Consider the following 21444-nt stretch of genomic DNA (forward strand, 5'->3'; position numbering starts at 1 on the left):
CCAACTGGCTGCCCAGAGGTAACCAGTGCCACCGCCACCACACAGCTATAGCTCATGCCTGGTCAGCACAGCCCGCTGTGGGGCTCTGCAGTGCGTGGGGGTGTGTAGTACATAACTGATACCAGTTTTTCTTTGTTTGTGATGCACCTTTCTGCAATTCTCAGTGCTGTGACAAGGCAGGAAATCGACACAGCCGTGAAGCCTTCTCAGGGAGCTTCAGGACACAGGGAAAGGGACACAACATCTGTAAAAACTTTATTTCAAAATCTTTTTATTCAACTGTTATTCAGCAATATACAATACTGTTTATAAACAAATGTCTTACCTTGTTTCCAATCTTCATTTAAAAATAAATATTATTGACAGTGAATATTAATTATGGTAAGATGTACCTTTTTAATTAAAATGTCTCCAAAAGAAATAATTTAATTAAAAAAGAAAAAGGAAATCCAAAAAACCTAAACACAATAATCTACTAAAAATATTTCCTTTCTTAGGAAGGGCTTTGACCCAACATCTTTACATATTGTCATAAAGATAACTGCTCAACAGTTCGTGCAAAATGAAGAGTCAGAGGAAAGGTTTAGAAAAGAAAAAAAAAATTACATTAAAATAGAGAAATCATAAGTGCCATGCACAGAGCAGGGCTTTACACATAGTCTGGAAACTAGATGCATTATTCTATGTGGTTTACTTTCTGTGGCATCCCCAAAAATATGTATTTCCCCCCCCACGCAGAATTTATCATGCTTCTTTCAGTCTCTTTCTGTCCATCTTTAAAACTGCAGTGGTTTTTTTTTTTTCTTTTTGTCAGGGGTTTGTTCTGTTTTTAAATAGGTTCCTTTTTGTTTGGCTGAGGAGGAGTGGAGGAAGTAGTCCGTCAGTGGTTTACTAATAAATGTACAAGCTTATGCAGTATTAACAGGAACATATATAGGAGTGGGTCTGTAGCATAAATAGGTCCTGTACCTAGAAAAGAAAGAGACAAGGGAGAGGAGGAGATTTTATTCTTTATCTTTTCCAATGGAGAAGATAAATGCAGAGGAGAAATACAGGAAGATTTATTTTTATCACTTCAGAGCCAGGGGTCAGAAGCTTAATTTTAATAGTAAAACAGCATCCTCAAGCTATCCAACTCAAATAGCTTTCTCTTCCCCCACCCAAATCTAACTCCACTTAGGTCATTTCATTATGCATTACTAATGGTACGCCTAAACTTGGCTGCAGCCAAGTTACCAGCAATTGAGACTTCTATAAATACATCTTAATCTGGTATATAGTTTCTTGAGAAATGACAGGTATCAACCACCCATTACTTTAAAGGGAAATGACAAATGCTGCGGCTGTACTCCTTGATTAACGGGACATGAACCCATTTCATTTGGAATGGGAACAGCAGGACCTTGACATCTTCTTTACCTTTTATAGGAAAGAGCAGAATTTTAAATTAAAAATGTGCACAGGAGCTATAGAAAAACAGAGGTCAGATGTGGAACACATCTGTTACAGTCATTTCATCCAAACCCTGGGAGGACAAGACTGCTCCCGCTCCTATGAGGTAAGCTTGTGAGGCACGGTACGGGGCCGCGGGGTAGTTACTTACGTGCCGTGCCGTGCCGTGCCGTCACAGGCGGGCCCGTGCCTGCGACCTTAGGGCTGTAGAAGGAGGATGCAGCTCCCCCTGGGCAGGGGCGGACACCGGTGCCTTTGCTCACAGCAAGAAGTAGCATCCATGTCCGTACTGCAGCTAACAAGGCTGTCCCCGCCTCACACCCACTTACACTAAGATACTCGTTCAGGTTTTTTGCTTTCTAGTTATGTGCACCAAAAAGGGGGGAACCGATCGTGCCCCCAGGGTCTGGCCCCCTCTCCGTTGTGTGGGAGGACCGAGCCAGGGGGCTGAGCTTCGTTGGCCGCGCTCTGCCAGGAGCGCAGGACACGCAGCACGGCGCTGGGGCTGCTCCACCTCTGGAACAGGGCACTGCTCTGCTGCCGGGGAAGGGTGAGAACAGCCCCTTCCCACGGAGCAGCTCTGCTGCCCTGGCGCAGCCCGCGCCACTGCTGCAGGACAAGAGGCTGCTGCCTGTCAGGCCCCAGGCCCCCGCTGAGCCCACGCAAACAGGGCTGGGCCGGCCCGCACCAGCAGCTGTCTGGGTCCCAAATGCCAACGGGTGACACCCTTCCAGAGCTGTGACACAGACCAGCATCTGCAGTTATCACCAACACTGTAACACGACAGCAGGGGGCCGCACGCCCGTGACTGGTGTCTCACGTGGCTGTGGGACGTTTCCACAGGGGTGAATGCAGAAACAAGCCCAGCCGGAGCTTTGCCCTGCAGCTGGAGTGCGCAGAGGCACCCAGGAGGAGGCTTCACCAGTGCTGAACACCCTACAGACACAAGCAATCGATGCCCCCAAAAGCCACAGCCACCCAGAAAAGTGAGTGTCAGAGCCACTCTGCAAAGCATGAAAGCTTTAAAAAACCCCACTGGTTTCTGGTGTTCAGTATCTCTGAAAAAGGAATCGGGCTACTTCTATTTAGGCAACTCACTTCAAATGCGAACACTTTAGTCTTGGTCTCCAGGAGATGTGAGCCTCTCGCAGTTGCAGCATGATCAAAGGAAATACCTCGAACAGTTCCCGAGTAAACCACTGCTCTTGGGCTCGCTGGTCAGGCTGCCTCGTAATCTGTATATACCTCACCAGCAAAGCTGAAGTATTATTATCCCATATCAAAAAATAGTTCCTAGTAATATGGCGTGCAATTGAGGAACTCAAGAAATGTCCCCATAGTGCTATCCCACAGCCGCCTAGACTGTGTGGAGATTATTTAGTTATTAAGGTTTTAATTAAATCCTTGCATGCACAAACATGTGGCTAAGGACCACTGACATACCAACAGCAAGGCATTAAGATGAAGACAGGATTTATCTTTTTAAAGCTAAAAGTCATTAACAAAGACAATTAAATCAGGTAACTAACGGAGTAACTGATTAACTTTTTGGAAAAAGACACTAGAAATAGGTACAGCAAAGTGTGCAACAGCTGCTAAAGCTCAGGCTCCCAGCCATCACAACAGGACAGACACTCACCAGCCCCAAACGTTCTCGCTGCTCTGAGGCAGCAAGGCAGGAGCTCACAAGCTCAAACTCACCCTCCCAACCCCAGGAACCAGCCCCACAGAGCCAGGGTGCAAGGAGGGTCTGGCCCTGGAGACCTGGGGGCAGGAGAAGCAATTCGGCTGGGGAACGCAGCGGGAGCCCTGCCCTGCCAGACCTCCCAGTCTCTGTGGCAGCCTGGGTGCAAGCAGGGCTGTGACAGCCACTCCCCAGCCTCAGAGCCCTCCTCCTCCAGCAGGTCCCCCCTTCCCTTAAACATATCCAGTCAATTCACAAATACATTATATCCTACAGTTCTAGCAAGGATAAAACCCTAACAACACACCTGCCTACAGCAGTGAGAGAAGACAGCTTGCTGACCAGGAAGGCTGAAAGCAAAGCCCCATCTCCCGCCCGTCTCGAGCCGATGTGCCGCCAGACCGCTTATTCACAAAGTGCACTCGCTGGCACAGCGGACCCATAGCGCCAGCCACACATCCCCCTTCCCCGGCTGTCAGGTGGCTGCTCTCACTGCTGGGACACGGCACAGCTGCAAGAATGCCAGCCCAGGACGGCCCCCACGTGCTACTGCTGTCCCCCATGCCCAGGGATGGCAAGGGCAGCCCAGCAGCAGCCGACGCTCCTGGCAGCTGCGCGCCGCTCACAGGTGCTGAATTTGTGCCCGTTCCACACCTGCCCACCACCGCGGTGAAGATCTGGCCCCGGGTATTTATTATGCTCGAACCTGAGGGTAGCAAGAACCCATTTTTCCCTGCCAGAGCTGAACTTGGCCTCTCAACGAACAGGAGGAGAGTTACTCAAAAAGCAAGCTGCACTTCTGTAAGGGAGGAATCCTGGAAACGCTGAGGAACGCAACCTGGAGAAACTGGCTCTTGTAGCTCAAGTGCTCTTACAACCGTAGGGCTGCGAACGACACCAGGTTAGGATCGTCTCTGTTTTGAATGGAAAGTAGTATTAGTCACAACCCCACGCAGCAGCTGTGTGCCTGCTAACCACAGTCATTCCTACACCAGTTTTACCTTTATTGACTAGTTTTAGTTTAAATCTCTGCAGAACTGTGAATTCAGTCTAACAGTCCAAATTTGTTGTCATTTCCTCTTGTAGAAATTGCTGTTGTTTTTAACTACATTCTCCATCTGATTAATTTGACAGCAGAACGTGAGTTCAGAATCTCAGCAGTTAAATAAAACATTGGTAAAAAAATATTTGAAAGCAGTTATTCTTACTCAACACCAAATACAAGCTTCTCTTTTCATACTGATCCAGTGTTAATCTCCTCTAGGACTCCAGGCAGTAGAAGAACTTCAGAATTCTCTTCCCTCTGAGCATAAGCAGACTAGAATTTCCAGTAATTTCTCCATGTTTAGTTAACCTGAACCCTCTCCATTGTAGGTAGTATGGATAGACAAGCTGGACTTAGTGTCCTCAATTCTGCTTTTACCGCGGTACTAGAAGTTTTTACTTTTACTTAATAAATTGCTACATTTTTAGATGTAAACACAATACAACAAGGTCCTGACCACTAGGACATGCGACTGACCCAGATCTGAGAACAGAGTGTTTCTACCCAGGGACTTTAAATCAAAGTACATGGTTACTTACAAACCACAGACACTTAGAGGAAAACACTTCATTTATATTTTGAATATTCATTTGATGTTTTGTTATTGTACTACATAGATTTACGATTTTGCTTTTAAATTATTTATATGCACATGGCTAAAAGGGAAAGCCTACCACTAAGCAGAACAATAACAAATTGTTCTGTTTGGGTATGGCGAATTGCTCTCTGGTATCACTCATCCTTCTTTTCGATTTACAACATAATAATGTTTTACTGTAGTTTTCTATTTAATAATTTGTTTTGTGCCAGCATTCATCAAAGTTTGACTTAAAGCAGTTCATCCAATTGAAAACAAACATTAACCAACCAAGTGACTTGTGACACATGGAAAAAATGGGATGATTCTTTTACAAACTGTATTTAACCAATGGCCAAAACCCACAGTTTCCAGCAGTTACCTATTTTTCTTCTGAGAAAGAATCTGAAAAGTCCCTTGATGTCTCTTTCTGAGATGGTGGTAAAATGCAGTGGCCCATATAATAAAAAGCTGAAAGACATCAGTAGCCTCTTTTCCTTGAAGGATGAGGTAACACCTTACATCTGACTGCCCGTTCATGACAGAGCTGTGACCCCAGCTGGCAGCATCACGAGACATTTCTCTGTACTGGCTTTTATGCAGTGACCTGTTAGCCTCGGCCTGTTTCCTTTCAGAATAAGGTTCTATTAAAACTCTCAAACCCGGCATTTCATTAAGGGGAGAGGGATCAAACTGACCATATAGATTAATTTAGTCTCTCCAGAAACTTTAGACTGCTTGAGACATTCTCAGAGAAATGTGTATCTATAGAAAAAATAGGGTGTTATATGGGTTGCCGGTCAAGGATCATTACAGGCAATAATCTCCTGGATAAAACAAATTCTCTCTCCCTGACGTACATTTGGAGCACTTCCACTGAAATGAAGGGAATTTACCAAACTTCAAATCTAAGAGCTTCTTAGAAGTTTTTAATTAAAAAAACCCATTACTAGAGTCACTGTACACTTACTGAAGAGTTAATAAGCTTACACCACATTAGAATTACTCCAGTCTGCGACATGATCTTACAAGCTGCACATATCCTTCTTCCACTGTTAAATACTCACAGCACAATCCACACGCTGCAGTTTTGCTACTGAGGCTCATAACCGGTGCCTTCGCCGTGCTACTCCTCCCCAAGTGCTGATTCTCCTGATGCTGTGCAGAAGCGTATCCAGAGCCTCCGCCAACTTCAGCAACTCTCCCAGCTGCACCCTGCAGCACGGCACCTAATGTGAGGTGCTCCTGTTAAAAGTAGTACGTGGTACTATAGAAATCTATGCAAAAATACTAAACTATGGGCCCCGTTGCTCCTGGCTTTCAGCTGGCTGTGGATCCTCACGCCTAGGCACAGCCAGAAACAGCTCCTGAGCTGCCTTTTGGTGCTGCTCATTTTGGCAATAGTGACTTCCCACGTATTTATAAGCAACTGCATGGGATCTGCTTACCACTGAACCTGCCCAGAAGGCATGACGATAAAACTAGTTTTCAACCCACTACACATTTTTATTTATGATTCGATGAATTTTGGAACAGCTTTCTATAACTCATCTCAAAAAAAATATCTCACAGAAGTCAGTACGTGTATTTATTTCTACACAGCCATGCAGGTATAAGCTAGCGATCCTGCTTACTTCCTCCATGCCATCGAGGTCTGCAAGGTGAAGAGTAAATCTGACGCAGCTGAGTGAGCACTGCCCTCCACACCCTTCTTCCTGAAATGCCATTTCACTTTCCCTATCCACACTGTAGCCTCAAACTCTCCAGGAAACTGAAACCAGTTTTACTGGCCAGAGTTTTGGAAAACTGTGTCATCATTTTAGGTCTTCTCAAATACACCTGAGTTTCACCCTTTGTCTGCCTGCTCTCTTACCATACGCCCTGCGATGTTCAGGCCTATGTTCAGAACTGAACTGCCGAAATACCAAGTAACAAGAGTAACTTTATTCCATGCTTCTTGGAATTCTGGAAACTCAACAGGTTTCAGTACTTCAAACAAGATTCCATTTGCATTTGCAGTATTTAGCACTCCTAAAGTGACCCCATTCAACTTGCCCATACCTGGATCTATTCATGTGCTGGGCTGAACTCACCTGACTGACCACAGAGGTGAGGCAGAACGTAAAGGCTTGGTAACCCTACAGGGGCTGCAACAGGGCACCACAATGCACGTTTCCAGTATAGGTAGAAAAATAAATGTGTATTTGAGAAAAATCCAATTCTTTGTTGTTCTTAATTTTGATTTGGTTTGATGTGAAATCTGAAAAAGCTCATCCAGGACAACTGTGGGTTTAGTGGTAAACCACAGCGTGAGTGGCAGGAAGGCACAGGAATTGCACCACACAGAGGCATGACAGCGCTGCTAAGATGACCAGCGGAACCTTGTTTTCTTGAGCGGTATCTTCTAGCTCCCAGAACATTTCAACTGACGTGCTTAACCCCCACCCAGAGAAAGAGAACTACGACATGGCTAACCACCCTTGAGTACCGTGAAGCTCCCGTTTTAGCATATTCTGTGAAAAATGGGTCATATGCGTCACGTAGTTACGGACTGATTAGAAAACAAAGAAATTGGATGGCAAGGAGAGGGAGTTGTCGTCATGCAAGGAAAGAAAATTCTGGTTCTGATACAAAGCTAAGAAAAAAAGATTCCTCCTGCAGCGTCGATTTCCTGAAGTACTGCACTGCTTTGCTAGAAGCCGACCTGTGTGAGTGCCTGCGAGACAGGGCAGGTGCAGGAACTGGTAGAGGAGTTGTGCGTATGTTTCTTAAGGCACTCACAATTACGGAGGTGGATTTCTGATCACATTAGCGCTCCTTGCAACCGAGACTCATTAAGGCCAAGTTGTTCTCGAAATCCTAGGACTGACAATCCCTTCCAACCATGCATATGGTACACTGATCAGTCAAGTGCTCAATTATCCTCTACGGAGGCTCCTCCCTTTTTCTCCTAGATCATAAGGGCATTATTAGACATAAGCTACAGGATTAGATGGACAATTGATCTGATCCAGTTCGACAGTTGCTGCAGGTCTGCGCGGCCGGCCATTTTTGCATTAAACACAGCTACTAACAAACAGAAAGAGGGATAGTTAAACTAGGGGATTTGATGAATGTATGGAAGTGCGTATCAGGTAGAGAGCAAGAAATAATTAAACCTTTATAAAAAATATTTCTACTTTTTAGGTTGTCAGAGAAATAAGCAGTTCCATTGTCAATAGGTTGGTGAAAACTCATCTCCCACTAAAGCTCCAAGAAGTAGGGACACATAATACGGGAAACAGCTGGTACATTTCCCCTCAGTTTCCCCACTTCCCTTCTGTGGTAGCCAAAGATGTACAGAGCAGTCAGCAGTCTTACTGAAAGCCTCACCCTGCTTCTTCCAAATGCTATATTTGTGTGAAAAATGCCATATTTGTGTGAAAACTGCTGTACTGAGAGAAGGTGGTGCCCCCAGAGAGCCCAGCAGAGCAGCAGCTGAGTGGATTCATGCTCTTGGGATCTGTCCTACACAGGAGACAGCCAAATAAATCACCACCCAATCACTCCAAATATCCACTCTTGGAGAAATTAAGGAAAACCTTCAAGAAAACACCAGCATATGCTTCAAGAAAATAACAACACTAATTTAACAAGCTCCAAAAGGAAACACTGCTACAGACAGTGTCAGTGTAGAATAGCGACATATCCTGAATACTTAAAGAGTCACTCACTCTGTATAGATCATGCAGCTTAAATACTTTATATTGTTCTGCATTTAAATAAGCCAGTAAATTTCCTATTTTGAGACCTGCAGCTGGTCTCTACTTTGTAGTACATTCCCCTAAACAGATTTCTGCTTTGGTATCTGCGAGATTTCTCCTCACCAAGTATCTTACTAAAGAAACCCAAACCATGCAACTATGGATTTGTTTTATTTCCAGAATCTTCTGCAGTTCCACGACCTACAACTTACCAAAACCAAGCACCATTAATTCACTCCTCGAACACTTGAATAATGAAAGATACAAAATTCTTTGTAGTGCTACGATTTGGTGGAAAATTAATTTTGAACTAAAACATATAGAAAAAAGCCCAACTACATTAGTGGTAGTTCGGGTAGCAAATAAGCATCCAGCCCTACGCATCCTTCTTCAGTACTACTATGTGAGCAAGTCCACATCACACTGATACAAACAAATAGCAAAAAGCCCAACTCAAACTACCCAAATCACGGGGCAATGAAGAACACTGGTAGCGGGTGTTCAGTTACTGAGCTTTGAAGTGAGTCTGGGCCATATTCTCAAGTTTTTCATTATAAGCAGGAGGACTAAAAAGCCACGCTGCAAAAAGCAGGCAAGCTAGATACGGTCACACAATTCTGTAAGTCAACACTTTAGGAAAAGGCTTGCAATAAAAGCCCCACAAATTTCACATTCTGTAAGTATTTGCAACCCAGAAGTAAAGAACAAGACATTGCAGTTCTCACTTTACTGTCTTTTAGGGTATTTTTGACTTGATCAGGATTAGAAGCCAGCCACCAATGTAGCTGTAATTACCACTCCAATCAGAATTACTAAAGTTAAGCAGATCTGAGTGCAGATTATCTAAGGATTTTTTTTGAAAATAACCCTATCCTGTCCATACGTAAAGAACAGAGCTCAACGCATTAGCAGGATACATGATGGCACACGGAAAATGACTGTATTGAGACCATGTGCCTGAAAAAAAGCAGAGCCTGTGATTTACATACAGAAAGGGTCACCTTTTGGCTGTAAACAAACAGCGACCTTTTGGGATTGACCCACAAATATACAGACCCACCAAACCTTTCCAATGATTGCTGTCTGCCACACACTGGCTAACTAAAGACACTGCCATGCCCTAGATCTAAGGGAGGCCAAACTTTACTGAATAAGCCAGCAAGGGGTTATTCGGAAAAACTGCGGACATAGCACATCCCTCAGTGCCCTCTTTACCTGTGAGATCTCCAGCTCCCTGGCACGAGAGATATTCAGATTAGAATGCTGATTTTAAAACATTATAAAGTAATACATTAGTCCTAATTATACCAGTTCGGTGAATTTTACACATGACCAATAAAATGACAGACATAGAAGACGACATCCATGAGAGGACTAACTGCGCTCTGCCTCATTTCGAAGCTAGCAGCTGCTCCTAGCCCACACAACAAGGATGCTCTGCCACAACCACGCAAACGCAGGGTAAGACCAGATAGTATAGCAACTACTCGACATCCTGCGTGAGCGCCGTTAGCGCAGCTCCCTTCTCCAGCCGCGGCACAACGATCTGCACACTGCTATCACACTGACTTCTCCACAGAGCACAGTTTCTGCTCTGCCAGACTGCTCTTCTTTCCAGCTAATAAAATTGCCTCCCAACTGATAACAGCCTAGCAATATAAAATACTCGGTTGTTAACCACTGTTGTGACAAATAATACCATTCTGCTGACAACCCCATTTTTTCCAATACAAACCTACTTGAATGGTTATTATTGACATATGGGACTGCTCTGCCATTATCTAATTTTAAAAAACACATAGTAAACAGCAACAGCGAACCTGCCAGCATTCTCCCTGCTTTAGCAAAGCTAAATCAAAACCCAAACCAAACCCCTTTTATTACCAGCACGGCCCTGTCAGGCTCCGTCACATAAAGCACACCTTTTTCACAGGACTGCTGGAAGATTCGTCTCCTGTCAGATCGTACTTTATGTTTGCTTTTCCAACTACAGACCACTACTATTAATATCCTTCTCAAAACTAGTACCAGTAAGATTGTCTTGACATTTCTTTCTGCTATGACTGCGAAGTATACCATTTAAAGTATTAGGGACCTATGTAATCCACGAGAGTTCCCATGTTTCTATACATCAGCAAAGCTGTATCAGTATAGATACATATATAGATAGATATATAGATCAGAGGTGAGGAATGCATGACAATTATCTGCCTCTTGTAAAATACACACAGTAAGTTAGCTGGTACTGCAAACTAAGACTCCATTTTGCGAAGTACCTACTGAAACCACACACAAAGAACTAGCCCAAAATGCTGTTTGTTCATGCAAAAAGACACGTGGGAGCACTAAGCCTTTCTAATACAAATTTCTAATTTTCACTCACTAATGAATCAATCTCATACAGAAATCTAGACCAATGTGAGGTACAGCTTCCACATTCGTTAGAAAGACCTGGAACACCCCTTTCACTGTATTCAGTAATATTTTTTAATAAACATTTTTTCATCTATAACTTGAAGATATTAAAGAAGTTCAAATAATATTTGGATTTCTTCAAGGACACTGCACAGGCTTTAGCAGAAGAGGTTAGTACAGTTTTGTCTGTCCTCTGGGGAACAAGCAAGAACCACTGAAAGGAGGTTACTCAAATAAATTGCATTTCCACAGTACAAAACCCACCCTGGCACAGCTTGTTTCTGCCCTAGGTAATGAGGTGACACGGGTACTGCAATTCGTGCTTTTGTCCAGTTCAAGAATTAATCCATATTACACACACACAAAAGAAGATATTTGACCTCACTTGTCCCCAAAGCAGTCTAATTTGCCTAGATATTAAAGTGCTAGTGATGTGTAGTTAATGAGAATTCTTTTTGCATGTTTATTATCCAGTGACATTTAGGAGGTCAGCCTGATAATTCAGTTATGGTCTCCGTCTCGCTGCTTTATTTAACGTAAAGGAAAATGTGACGTGACCCAGGCTGCATTTAACTACAAATAACAACAGAATGGGAGCTCATATATGGTCTCATAAAAAGCGCAGGGGTAGTGAAGGAGACCCAGACACTACCGAGCTGGAAAGGTAGGGAGCCTAAGCCGAACAACAACAGAGACCTTCCCTTCTTGCTATGTTGTGTGCTGTTCATCTACCAAAGATAAATGAGCTCCACAGGCTGTTTCTCAAACTAGCACGCAGAGTAATTCAAATACTGACAAAGCCGGGAGAGCCCTAGACCCACCCCCCTACCCAAAGTTTATCCACACTCAACCCCTGCCACCCCAAACAAGGCCCTCTAACCAGCCACAGCGGGTGCATTTACTTTCCCGTCTCTAAGCTGCAAAAAAAATTACACCTTTTGCTTCCTAGTGCACGACGGAGATCCAACGCTCTCCCGCCTCAAGGCAGGTTGCCACAGCTCGACTTGGTGCAGGTACTGCTCTTGCGAGCACCGCTGGGAGCTGCACACGCACAGAGACGGCAGAATTGGGACCCGGTGCTGTATCATCTGAGGCCATGCAGCCCACAAGCAGACTTCCTTCTGCCTCAGACATAAAAGGCTTCGTGGGGGGGAGAGGGGGACAGGCGTGAAGTGAAGACTTATTTTCTTCCGTGCTGTGAACACTTCATCTCTGCATAACACATGAGTCTGTGTCCTTCCTAGAGCACTCTAAGCATAATGAAGCACAGTTTCTTGTTTCACACTCCCATCTTTGTTTATTTTATTTAAAGCTTTCACTTCAGAGCTTTGAGGCTAGAGATCAAACAAATAAAAGGGAATTTGGAAGCTGCAATGTCTGATCTACATTCTGCTCAGAAGTTAAACTAAAAATTGCCCCCCAGCCGATACACAGGCACTCATTTTGAAGACCGTTTGGTAGGCTGTAATACAGACAATTTGCCTCCCAGAAGGTCAGTATGAAGATCCTTGTTTATTACTTCACCTATCAGGTGACAAAGTTAGTTTCATGACTAAAGGCACTAGACTGAAATTTAAGAGATCTGAAATTAAGTTTTCATAGTTTATTTCACAGCCGCCACACACTCAGCAAAGTCAGTCATCGCTCTCCCCGCCATTTGTCCCGCTCATCCATTTAGACTACCAACCTCTGGGGACAGACACACATGCTCCTGTACCGTCCCTACTTTCCCAGTACCAACCAGGAACACTTCCAAACACATTAACACTATACACGCTCTTTCACTTGCTCACCCTGATTTTTTTCCTACAGCAGAAGATTCCATTTGCATACCAGTATTTAAACTGAAAGCTAAATACTGTTTTCATTTAGTACCATATGGACAACAGCTCCTTCTCTGACTGTATTAAAACCAGCAGATCTGCCTCCTTGCAGCCTAAGGAACATGCTCTGTTTCCACCTCAGCCTGCCTTACGGGCGGCTTCTTTACTTCTTGTGAGGCCACAGCACTAAAGTTTTTACATGGTAGCATAAACATTACAGATGAAATTCTGTTTGAATAGACAGTATTTCTGGCATATCGGGAAATCTTTCTGTTACATTGGAACTATTCCCGTACATACTATAATGCTGATCACCAAATTTCTACCAAAATTTCAGAGGATTTTCTGAAACTATGGATTTTCTAATTATACCTGCTTTGTCAGGTGAGACTTTATGCTCTTTAGATAATTTCAGTAACAGACACATTTATCCTAATAAGTTTATGTTTCAGTTCAACTAGAAGATGTAAAGAATTACATTTTTCCATGTGTATGACTGGGACTCCAAGTGAAGTCAACGAGAGCCTGCAGACATATCTGAAAGCAGCATTTGATCTATAATCACATTTATTGGAATACAAGCACACAGAGGCCCCATCTTACTACACTGAACATACTGGGAAGATTTCTGTTGCAAGGAAAATAGGATTAGAACTCAATTCATGCAGGACACTGTGGCTAGTGCCATGCCATCAGCTTTTAGGCAGAGGTCTCCAACGTATTAAATGACGGTGTTTCTTCATCACTGACGGCAAATCCATTGTTTGAGCACATTTCTGCATTTATACAGAGGAACTATCCCTGTGTACAATGAAAAGCCTTACACATGCTTAAGACGTTAAGATGATTCAATTATTACACACAGATTTGGTGCAAGTACTTACCTGTATGTGTGCTACAGAGCTCAAAACAAGACAAAGCATACGTATTACACTATCATACATATACTGAATTCATACAGATTCATACAGCAACACAGGGTTAGGTCCTGCAGTCTCATACAGCTACGTGAACAAAGATTTAGCTTGATTTGATGGCCCTACTGTGAGGAAAACCAGCCACGACACTGCCTTGAGAGGGCGGACTTCAAACAGGGCTTCTAGTTTCCAGAGATAAAAAAAGAGAAAACCCCCCAGTATTTCCTATAAAGAGACTACACTCTTTGCAGAGAAAAATACTGCACCTAAAATAGGTCTAAAGACACCACTTTAACATACAAATAAATAGGAAACTGAACTCTAGGATGTCGTTTTCTTTGAAAACATTTTGGAGAATGTTTAGTGCTTAGCCAATGCGAGTGACAGCACTGGAGACCCTAGTCTTCAATTTCTTCACAAAAGCAGGCAATATCCCTGCAAGTCCTCATCACACTGGCTTCCACATTAGTATTTTATCCACGTGCCTTTATTCTGGGTAGGGAGCAACGCTTCACATCTAGGGGAGATAAATCCATTTCTTGCCTCTGCACCAAGCTGTCTCTCTCTCTGCTTCAAACCAAGTGCCTGGCCCCGACAGTCTTTCTAAAATACACCAACGATGGGGCCTGGGACAGCAACCTGATTCACAAAAGCAAGCAAAGACACACCTTGCGGGAACCAGTCTCAGACAGTTCTGGTCCAGAAGGCACCTGAATCAGGAATTTCGAGGGCTTTCAGCTGCTAATCTCCTGAGCCATGCTGTGGCTGATGTTTGATTGATAGGTAATTACAGGCAGCTCCAACCTGCCATAGGTATGGCAATTACAAGAAACCAAGCAGAAGCCTGTTATTCAGGGGGTCTTGATTCAAGCAGAGTAAAAAGACATTATTTTTACAGAGGACCATACCAAAATACAAAATTAGTTGCCTCCCTGGTAGGCAGACAAAAGCAGTTGCTAAGTTTTACCTTTTAAGTCAGTACTACAAACAAGAACCGGAGTCCTAAGCTCTCCACATCCACTTCGGCTTTCTCCCGGAATGGAAACTGCCACGGAGTGGCACTGTTCACAGACATCCTGGTACACAGGAGAGATGTCACAGCAGGAAATTTTGGTTTAGCCTATTTTGTAGTCCTCTTAGCATCAGCCTCCATCTGGAGATCCCCATGAAATATTTTTCTGCATTCCACTACCTTTTTCACTGATTTAAATCATTCCATTATCTTCACTGCTGGCCAGAATGCCTTACAGTTTATTTTCAGAATTTAATCCAGCCTAGAAATGATGCAGCAGTGCCACATCCCCAAACCACAGACATGTAAAAAATCAGGACAGACAGCAGTTTAGATGATCTGGGCAGGGGGTCTTGCCCTAACAGACATATGTGACATGCTTGCTTAGCGGCACACGCTCACGTCCATCTGTTGAGATGGAACTGAGCCCACTGCACTTTCATCATCTTGTTTTTAGTTCATATGCAGCACATAAGCGCTGGGTTCAACAGGCAGGGCACACGGTGGTGCGAATCCCAAACTGAACTTATTTTGTCGGCGCGGAAACACTGCAAGAATTCTCACCGTGGGGGAGTGGGAAACACGAAAACAACCACCAGATGTGGGCTGCTAGGAAGAAAGCAGACCCTGCCAGGAGGAAAACAACAGATCCTGAGCATTACAGTGTTCGGTTTAATTTCTTGTGGTCATGAACTCAGCAAAAGCAAACCGAACTTTTTTACATGCCCACAGGCATCCGCAGTTAGACCTCTGGAATTACCCTTCTCTTCCACTGCACATCAATGAACCACCAGCTTAGTTTTAGGAATGATAAGGAGTAAAACCTGTTTTCAAGTGAATTTCTACATGAGAAATAAACTAAACTACTCAGAAAACAGCAGAAGGTAGTAGCCAGATAAAAGAAGCACCCGGTCACAGTGACCCACATGCAACTGATTTCCATTACTGCCAGCCAAAACCTGCAATTGTTTGCCCTGCAAGTGTGAAGAGGTATCAGAAGGAAGTGCCAGCACTCCTGTGTGAGGATTATGAGCCTGCGTAAGAGACTCATCAGAGAGGGGAGCTCAGGGCTTTCCCTGCACGGTTGGTGGCACAGAATTGTTTCCCTTCTTGGCAGGGACATTTGTTTAACGTTAGCCAAGTGGCAGTGGCTGACAGGGGAGCTAAAGCCCAGCCAGAGCAACACCACACCTCTGAAGCTTGAAACACCACTGTAACAGAGATTTAAGACTCCGTGTTCTTTCTCCCTGACTTTGCTCTCGTTAGTGTACATACAGGTTCACAACCGCCTTCTCCAGCTGGCCATAACGTGCTACTGTGCCATTAAGAACTTAATACAGTATTAACTGATAGACAATCAGTATTAGCGGCGTGTTTACATTTACAAACCACTACAGAGCGCAGTATCTCCAGTTCCTGGCCTGCCAGTAATTTGGGCGCGGAGCTCGTCACGCAGCCATCGGCATCGCCCTTCCGAACGCGCACCCCGCTCCGCACGGACCCCGTAACCCCTCACTGGCCCTAACTCTCTGCAGAACAGCTGCGCCATTCCGCTCGCTCGAGGCTGCAGCTGCTCTTTAAAGCACCGCTTCCGACAAGCGCAGGGAGGGTCGGAACGCGGGGCCGGCCACCGCACCCACGGCAGGGAAACAGGGCCCAGCCTTGCCCTCGGCCTCACACCCCCGCTAACCCCCGAGCTGCAGGGTGCAGCGCGCGTCCCTCTCCGGGGGTAGCTCGGGTGCGTGCGCCTGCCCACTGGGTGCAACGGTTTAGCCACAGGCTCCGGCGACCGTCCCACCCGTGACAGAGGGGTGTCGCGGTACCCGGCCCTACCCCGCGCTGCGGGACCTGGGGAGCCACGGCCGGCCGGGGGAGAGGGGAGCCCCCCGCCCGCGCCCTACCTGAACCGTGCTGCTGGCGGAGGATGGCGGCCTGACCCGGCGGCGGCGAGGCCGAGGAGGCGGCGGCCGCCGAGGCGGTGGCGCTGGCGGTGGAGGCGGCGGCACCGGCACCCCCCGGGGCCGGGGGCGGCGGCGGGCGCTTGCCGGGGCCGGGCTGCGGCGTGGGCCGGGCGGCGGGGCCGTGGCGCCGCGGGGCCGCGCCGCTCTGGATGTGCGACACCGCCTCGGCCGCCTGCACGTCGGGCGGCGCGAAGCGGGAGAGGACGCGCAGCAGCGCCTGGGCCTTGTGCTCCTGCGTCTCGTCGTCGCTGTAGTCCGCCACGCGGCACTGGTAGACGCCCTCGTCCTGGCGCCGCACGCCCGAGAGCCGCAGCCGGTGCGAGATGTCGTTGCCCTGGACGCGGACCGTCTGCAAGAGAGCGCACCGCGGGGCGCCGCCTCAGCCGGGGCCGACCCCGCCGTCCCCTCCCCCGCGGCGACCCCGCTCCTCCCCCCGGCGCACGTGGGGAACACCGAGCCCATCGCCGCCAGACCCCGGGCACTTCAGCCCAGCCCCGCGCTGTGAAAGCCCCGCTTCGGGGTCCCGAGGGGCCGCCCAGCATCAGCCCCTGCTCCCCACCGTCCCCACGCCAACGCGGGCCGGGCCCCTCTCCCCTGCAGCCCCGCGGCTGCCCCGGCGCCGGGCGCCACCAGCCCGCACCAACCTCCCCCCCCCCCCCCGGCGGCAGGAGGCCGGGGCACCGGTGCGGTGCCGCCCGGCCGAGCCCGAGGGGGTGCCCGCCCCGCAGCCCCGGTGCAGGCCGCCCTCCGCCGCTGCCTCGCTGGCACCCCGGGCCCGCATCGCTGGGAACAGGACTGGTTCCCGGCAGGACCTGGGGAGAGGAGAGGGTCGCCACGGGCGACTGGGGTTTGCCGAGGGCTGGGAGAAAAACAAAAAGCAAATTTCTCTCCTCATCTGGCCCCCAGTCCTTTTCAAACGTGGCAAAGGAAGGGCTGTAGGGCAGGCATCGCCTCCCCTCCACCTGCGAGGAATGAGACGTGACTGCTAAACCAGCAACAGATGGCAACGCTTCAACCGAGCCACGACACGCCGAGGAGGGGCAATGGGCCACGCTCCCGCCGTGCTGCAGGTGTGGGGCTGCCGGGGAGACCAGCTGCGTGCGTGTGTCAGGAGAGGAGGGGGCATGCAGTACGTCCCACGTGAACCGGAGGAGGGGTGTGCACCACCCAGCTGGAGCTGCACTTACGCTGATTTTGGTTGCATCCTTATTCGTTACCTGAAAGAGGAGAATTAAAGGAGATTAGACTCAGCTGTGCCAGCACAGCAACAAGATGCTCATATTCCCACCCCATTGCAAGGACAGGACGTGCACAGATACAAATTTCTCCACCTGCCATTCACACAGCCTGTGTGTGGCTGGAGGGGGGGCGCTCCCCTAGTGATGGGGAAGGCAGCAAACCAGTGCTCAGCTGTGGGGAGTGTTTTGGTAAAGTTCCTGTGGTGCCCACAGAAGCACTGCCTTCACCAAGGGTGCAAACAGCAGCCAAAGAAACGCTTGTTGCATGCTGTGCTGCTCACAGACACTGACAAACACCAGGGAAGACGCTTTACCAGGGGCATTAGCACAGCGGTGAAAAAGTGCTTGGGTGGGCTGGATCTTGCACTGGCTCAGGGCAGAGCTTCAGTCCTGAAAAATCCTGGGAGCAGGTATCACTCAGCAGGTTTTGTACTTGGTTATTTTTTTTGTCTCCAGCCAACTACCGTAAACCTAAGTGATGCCTCAGATCTCACTGATGCGCCTCCCAGGGAGACGGTCATCATTCTCCAGGCATGCCCTGTCATCATTTATTGTAAAAGCAACTCACGGTTTTTATATAAGGTTAAAGACGACATTTAAATCCAAGCGATTTATTTCCCTGTCTGACAACTGACTTACACTTTCCCCAGCTAGGCGGCATTGCATTAGCTCAGTGTCTATATGCTTTGCATCTCTATTTGAGCTCTGCAGGAAAACAAGTGTGCCACAGAGAGGGGAGCTGGCACAGGCACAGAGGCTGCCACGGGGCACCCTGTTGGCGCAGGGGCCGGGGGGGGTCGGAGACTATGACGTGCCCTGCGCAGTAGGGCAATATGGCCTGACAGTCCTGCTTTACCCCCCTCCTTGTGCCACGCCATTTGGCGCCAGAAAGGTGTCTTGCACTGGGGGGAGGCTGCAGAATGAACTAGCTCACGTCGGGGAAACGCAGATGAAAAATTTAGACTAGAGCCTACCCTCACACCAGGCAGCTTGCTAGGGGGAGGGGAAAGGACATGCAAGATTTAACTTTGCTTCATGCATTTTAATTACTACATCTGACTGTTTGAAAATGTCTTGCTGAGCTCCAGATACAGACATATGTACATGCACCCTGAGAAACTATATGCATTTGTATAGGCAGATTGATATGTACTTAACCTACCAATAGAGAGGTCTGTCCCTTGCGCCTTCCTCTGCTGTCAGTGAGCAAAGGCTCTCCCATCTTTTACAGTGGTTCCTAGCTCTGCCCACAGAAGCACTAGTTTTTATTTGTTCCCACTTCACACTACAGCTATTTTTGATGGCCTCTCCCAGGTGCTCATTGCTGATTTTGCAGCAGGACATTTATCATTTTTTATTTACAATCCTTAAAGCACTGCTGATTTTTTTTCCTGAAGTCCCCCACGGTGCGTGCCCTGTCCTCCTCCATCCCAGGGTGGGCCCGGGGATGCCAGCGCTTCCAACCACTCGCTGGCACTGGGTAGAGGAAGCACTCTCCTCTCTGGGACTGATCACCCTCTGCTGCGCACATTGCACTCGAAGAGATAAATCTCCGTAGCACCGTATTACCTTGCTCCTGCTGCCGGGGACACTGATGGCTAATTCGTGTGCAAGTTCTCTGGCTGGTTCTTTAAGGTACCACCACTGGATTTCCAAGGAGTAAGAGGTGGATCCGCTGGCTCGGAAAGCACAAGGCATCTCAATATCATCTCCCTCCCTAACAGTCACATCTTTGGGAACTTCAGTAAAGGTAGCTGGGAGGGGAAAATAGAGTTACAAGGGCTGGTTAACGGGAGAGATTAAAAGACAAGACCAATCCTTTTCAGCGTAAAATGAGCTGCTTCAGCTCAAGGGCTAAGCGCTGACCAGGGCACGGGTTTCCCGCAGTCCGGTGACCGCCGCGCAAGCGGAGCATCCAAGGACTGCGCACCCGGCGCAGGGCCGAGCCGGGGAGCGCGGCTCCAGCGGGCAGGCAAAGTTTGAAGCGGGCCTTAAACCCGCCCGTTCTCCCAAGCAAGCCCTCGGCTGGGCACAGGGGCACCAGTGTTGCGCGGCCCCCTCCCCCAGCCCCGGCGCGGGGTCTGCCCCGGGCTGCGCTCCGCTCCGCGCCCGCGCTGCCGGCAGCTGCGGCCGCAACAGTGCCACCTTGTTCTGCAACAGCCCGCCCCGGCGGCGCTCCCTGCCCCCGCCGGCAGCGCTTCCACAGGCACAAGCGGCGGGGAGGCCGGCACTCGGCGCGACGGCCGGCAGGGGCCAAGCGGCCAGAGCCCCGCGGCGGGCAGGGCGGCCACCCCCGCCCCGGAGCCCCGCTGCCTCCCGCCACCAAGTTGTGTCCGGAGCGGCGGCTCCCCGCGGGGGGAGGCAGAAGTTTCCCACTCACCGGTGACGATGAAGAGCAGAGGTGCGTTGAACATCAGGTAACATAAGGTGCAGAAGAGCCCCCGATTTTCCATCGCATCTATGTGGGCTGCGGGCGGGGGCCGGGCTGGGGGCGCAGCCGGGCACGCCTCAATCCATCGCACACGGCGGGGCCGGGTCGGGGCTCCCTCCCGAGAAGCCGCCCGGCTAACCTTGGTTTGTGGGGAAGCAAAGGTAAAATCCACAGCCGGCTGCTCAGAGCGGCTCGCCGGTGGAAGCGGCGTCTCAGGGAACGAAGCGATAAATCTCGTCCCGGCGCTTTGCTCCGCCGCTCGGGATTCAGCTGCCCTGCGCTGGATGGGGGCTCCCGCTGCCCGCAGGCGAGGACGCGGCGCCGGGCTCCCCGCCGAGACCCATCACCCTGCCGAGCCTGCTCTCGGCGCCGGCGGGAAGCTCCGGCGAGGCGGCAGGGACCAGCCTCCTCTCCCCGAGCCTGGGGAGCGCCCCGCGTATTCCTGCGGCGGCCCGGGCTCTGCCCCCGCACGGGCGGCGGCTGCACGACGGCGGCGGCGCGTCCGGCCCCGCCTCTCCCTCCCGGGCACCGAGCGGCCCCGCCTCTCCCTCCCGGGCACCGAGCGGCCCCGGCCGCAGCGGCACCCGCGGGGCCGGCCCCGCCTCCGCCCCGCCCCCAGCGGGAGGCCCCGCCCCCCGCCGAGGGGTCCGGCCGTCGGGCTGCCGGTGCCCCCCGCCCCTCGCCAGGTGCCGCGGCCGCGCTATGAGGACCGCAGCGTGCCCGGCCGGGGAGCCACCGCCCGCTGCTGATGGCTCACTTGCTGTCAGGCTTCCCGGCTCACCGTGTTTATTGCGTGTTGAAATACATTAAGGAAAAAAAAAAAAACAACCAACAACCCAACAAGCAACAAACCCGCTATTGATTTAGAATACAGTATCATAAAAAGAAGACGTTTCTGTGGATCAGCTGTTTCTCAGGCAGATGTCCCCATTAAAAAGTAGAAGTGCTCAAAAGTCAAGTCAGTAAAGTCATTACAGTGAGTTACAATCGCAAGCAGAGCTTGATTTTTGCAGTAACGTGAGGGAGCTGTATTTCAGTAAATTTGAGGTGCCTTTCTAAAATCTTTGCCTCTTTATTTCTGAAACCCCATTAGAAGTCACCGTTTTATTCAGCCACAACTTCATTTAATCACTGGGATGGCATAGG

The 21444-nt window shown here is 48.9% G+C and overlaps 1 protein-coding gene across 2 annotated transcripts; it reads right to left on the reverse strand.

Annotated features, from left to right (window-relative positions):
- Window positions 1-758: 758 nt before the first annotated feature.
- Window positions 759-20640, reverse strand: VSTM2B (V-set and transmembrane domain containing 2B). 2 transcript variants are annotated; one of them, XM_056360825.1, is made up of 5 exons: window positions 20248-20640; window positions 19437-19621; window positions 17817-17846; window positions 16570-16978; window positions 759-969 (listed from the first exon to the last, which is right to left on the reverse strand). In XM_056360825.1, the coding sequence occupies exons 1-5, from the start codon at window positions 20318-20320 to the stop codon at window positions 881-883; spliced, it is 786 nt and encodes a 261-aa protein (XP_056216800.1). In that variant the 5' UTR covers window positions 20321-20640; the 3' UTR covers window positions 759-880. The 2 variants fall into 2 exon arrangements, with proteins under 2 accessions (XP_056216800.1, XP_056216799.1); XM_056360824.1 differs by lacking the exon at window positions 17817-17846 and having other exon boundaries at window positions 20248-20464.
- Window positions 20641-21444: the final 804 nt, after the last annotated feature.

Source organism: Falco biarmicus, chromosome 15 (genome assembly GCF_023638135.1).
Source record: "Falco biarmicus isolate bFalBia1 chromosome 15, bFalBia1.pri, whole genome shotgun sequence".
NCBI lineage: Eukaryota > Metazoa > Chordata > Aves > Falconiformes > Falconidae > Falco > Falco biarmicus.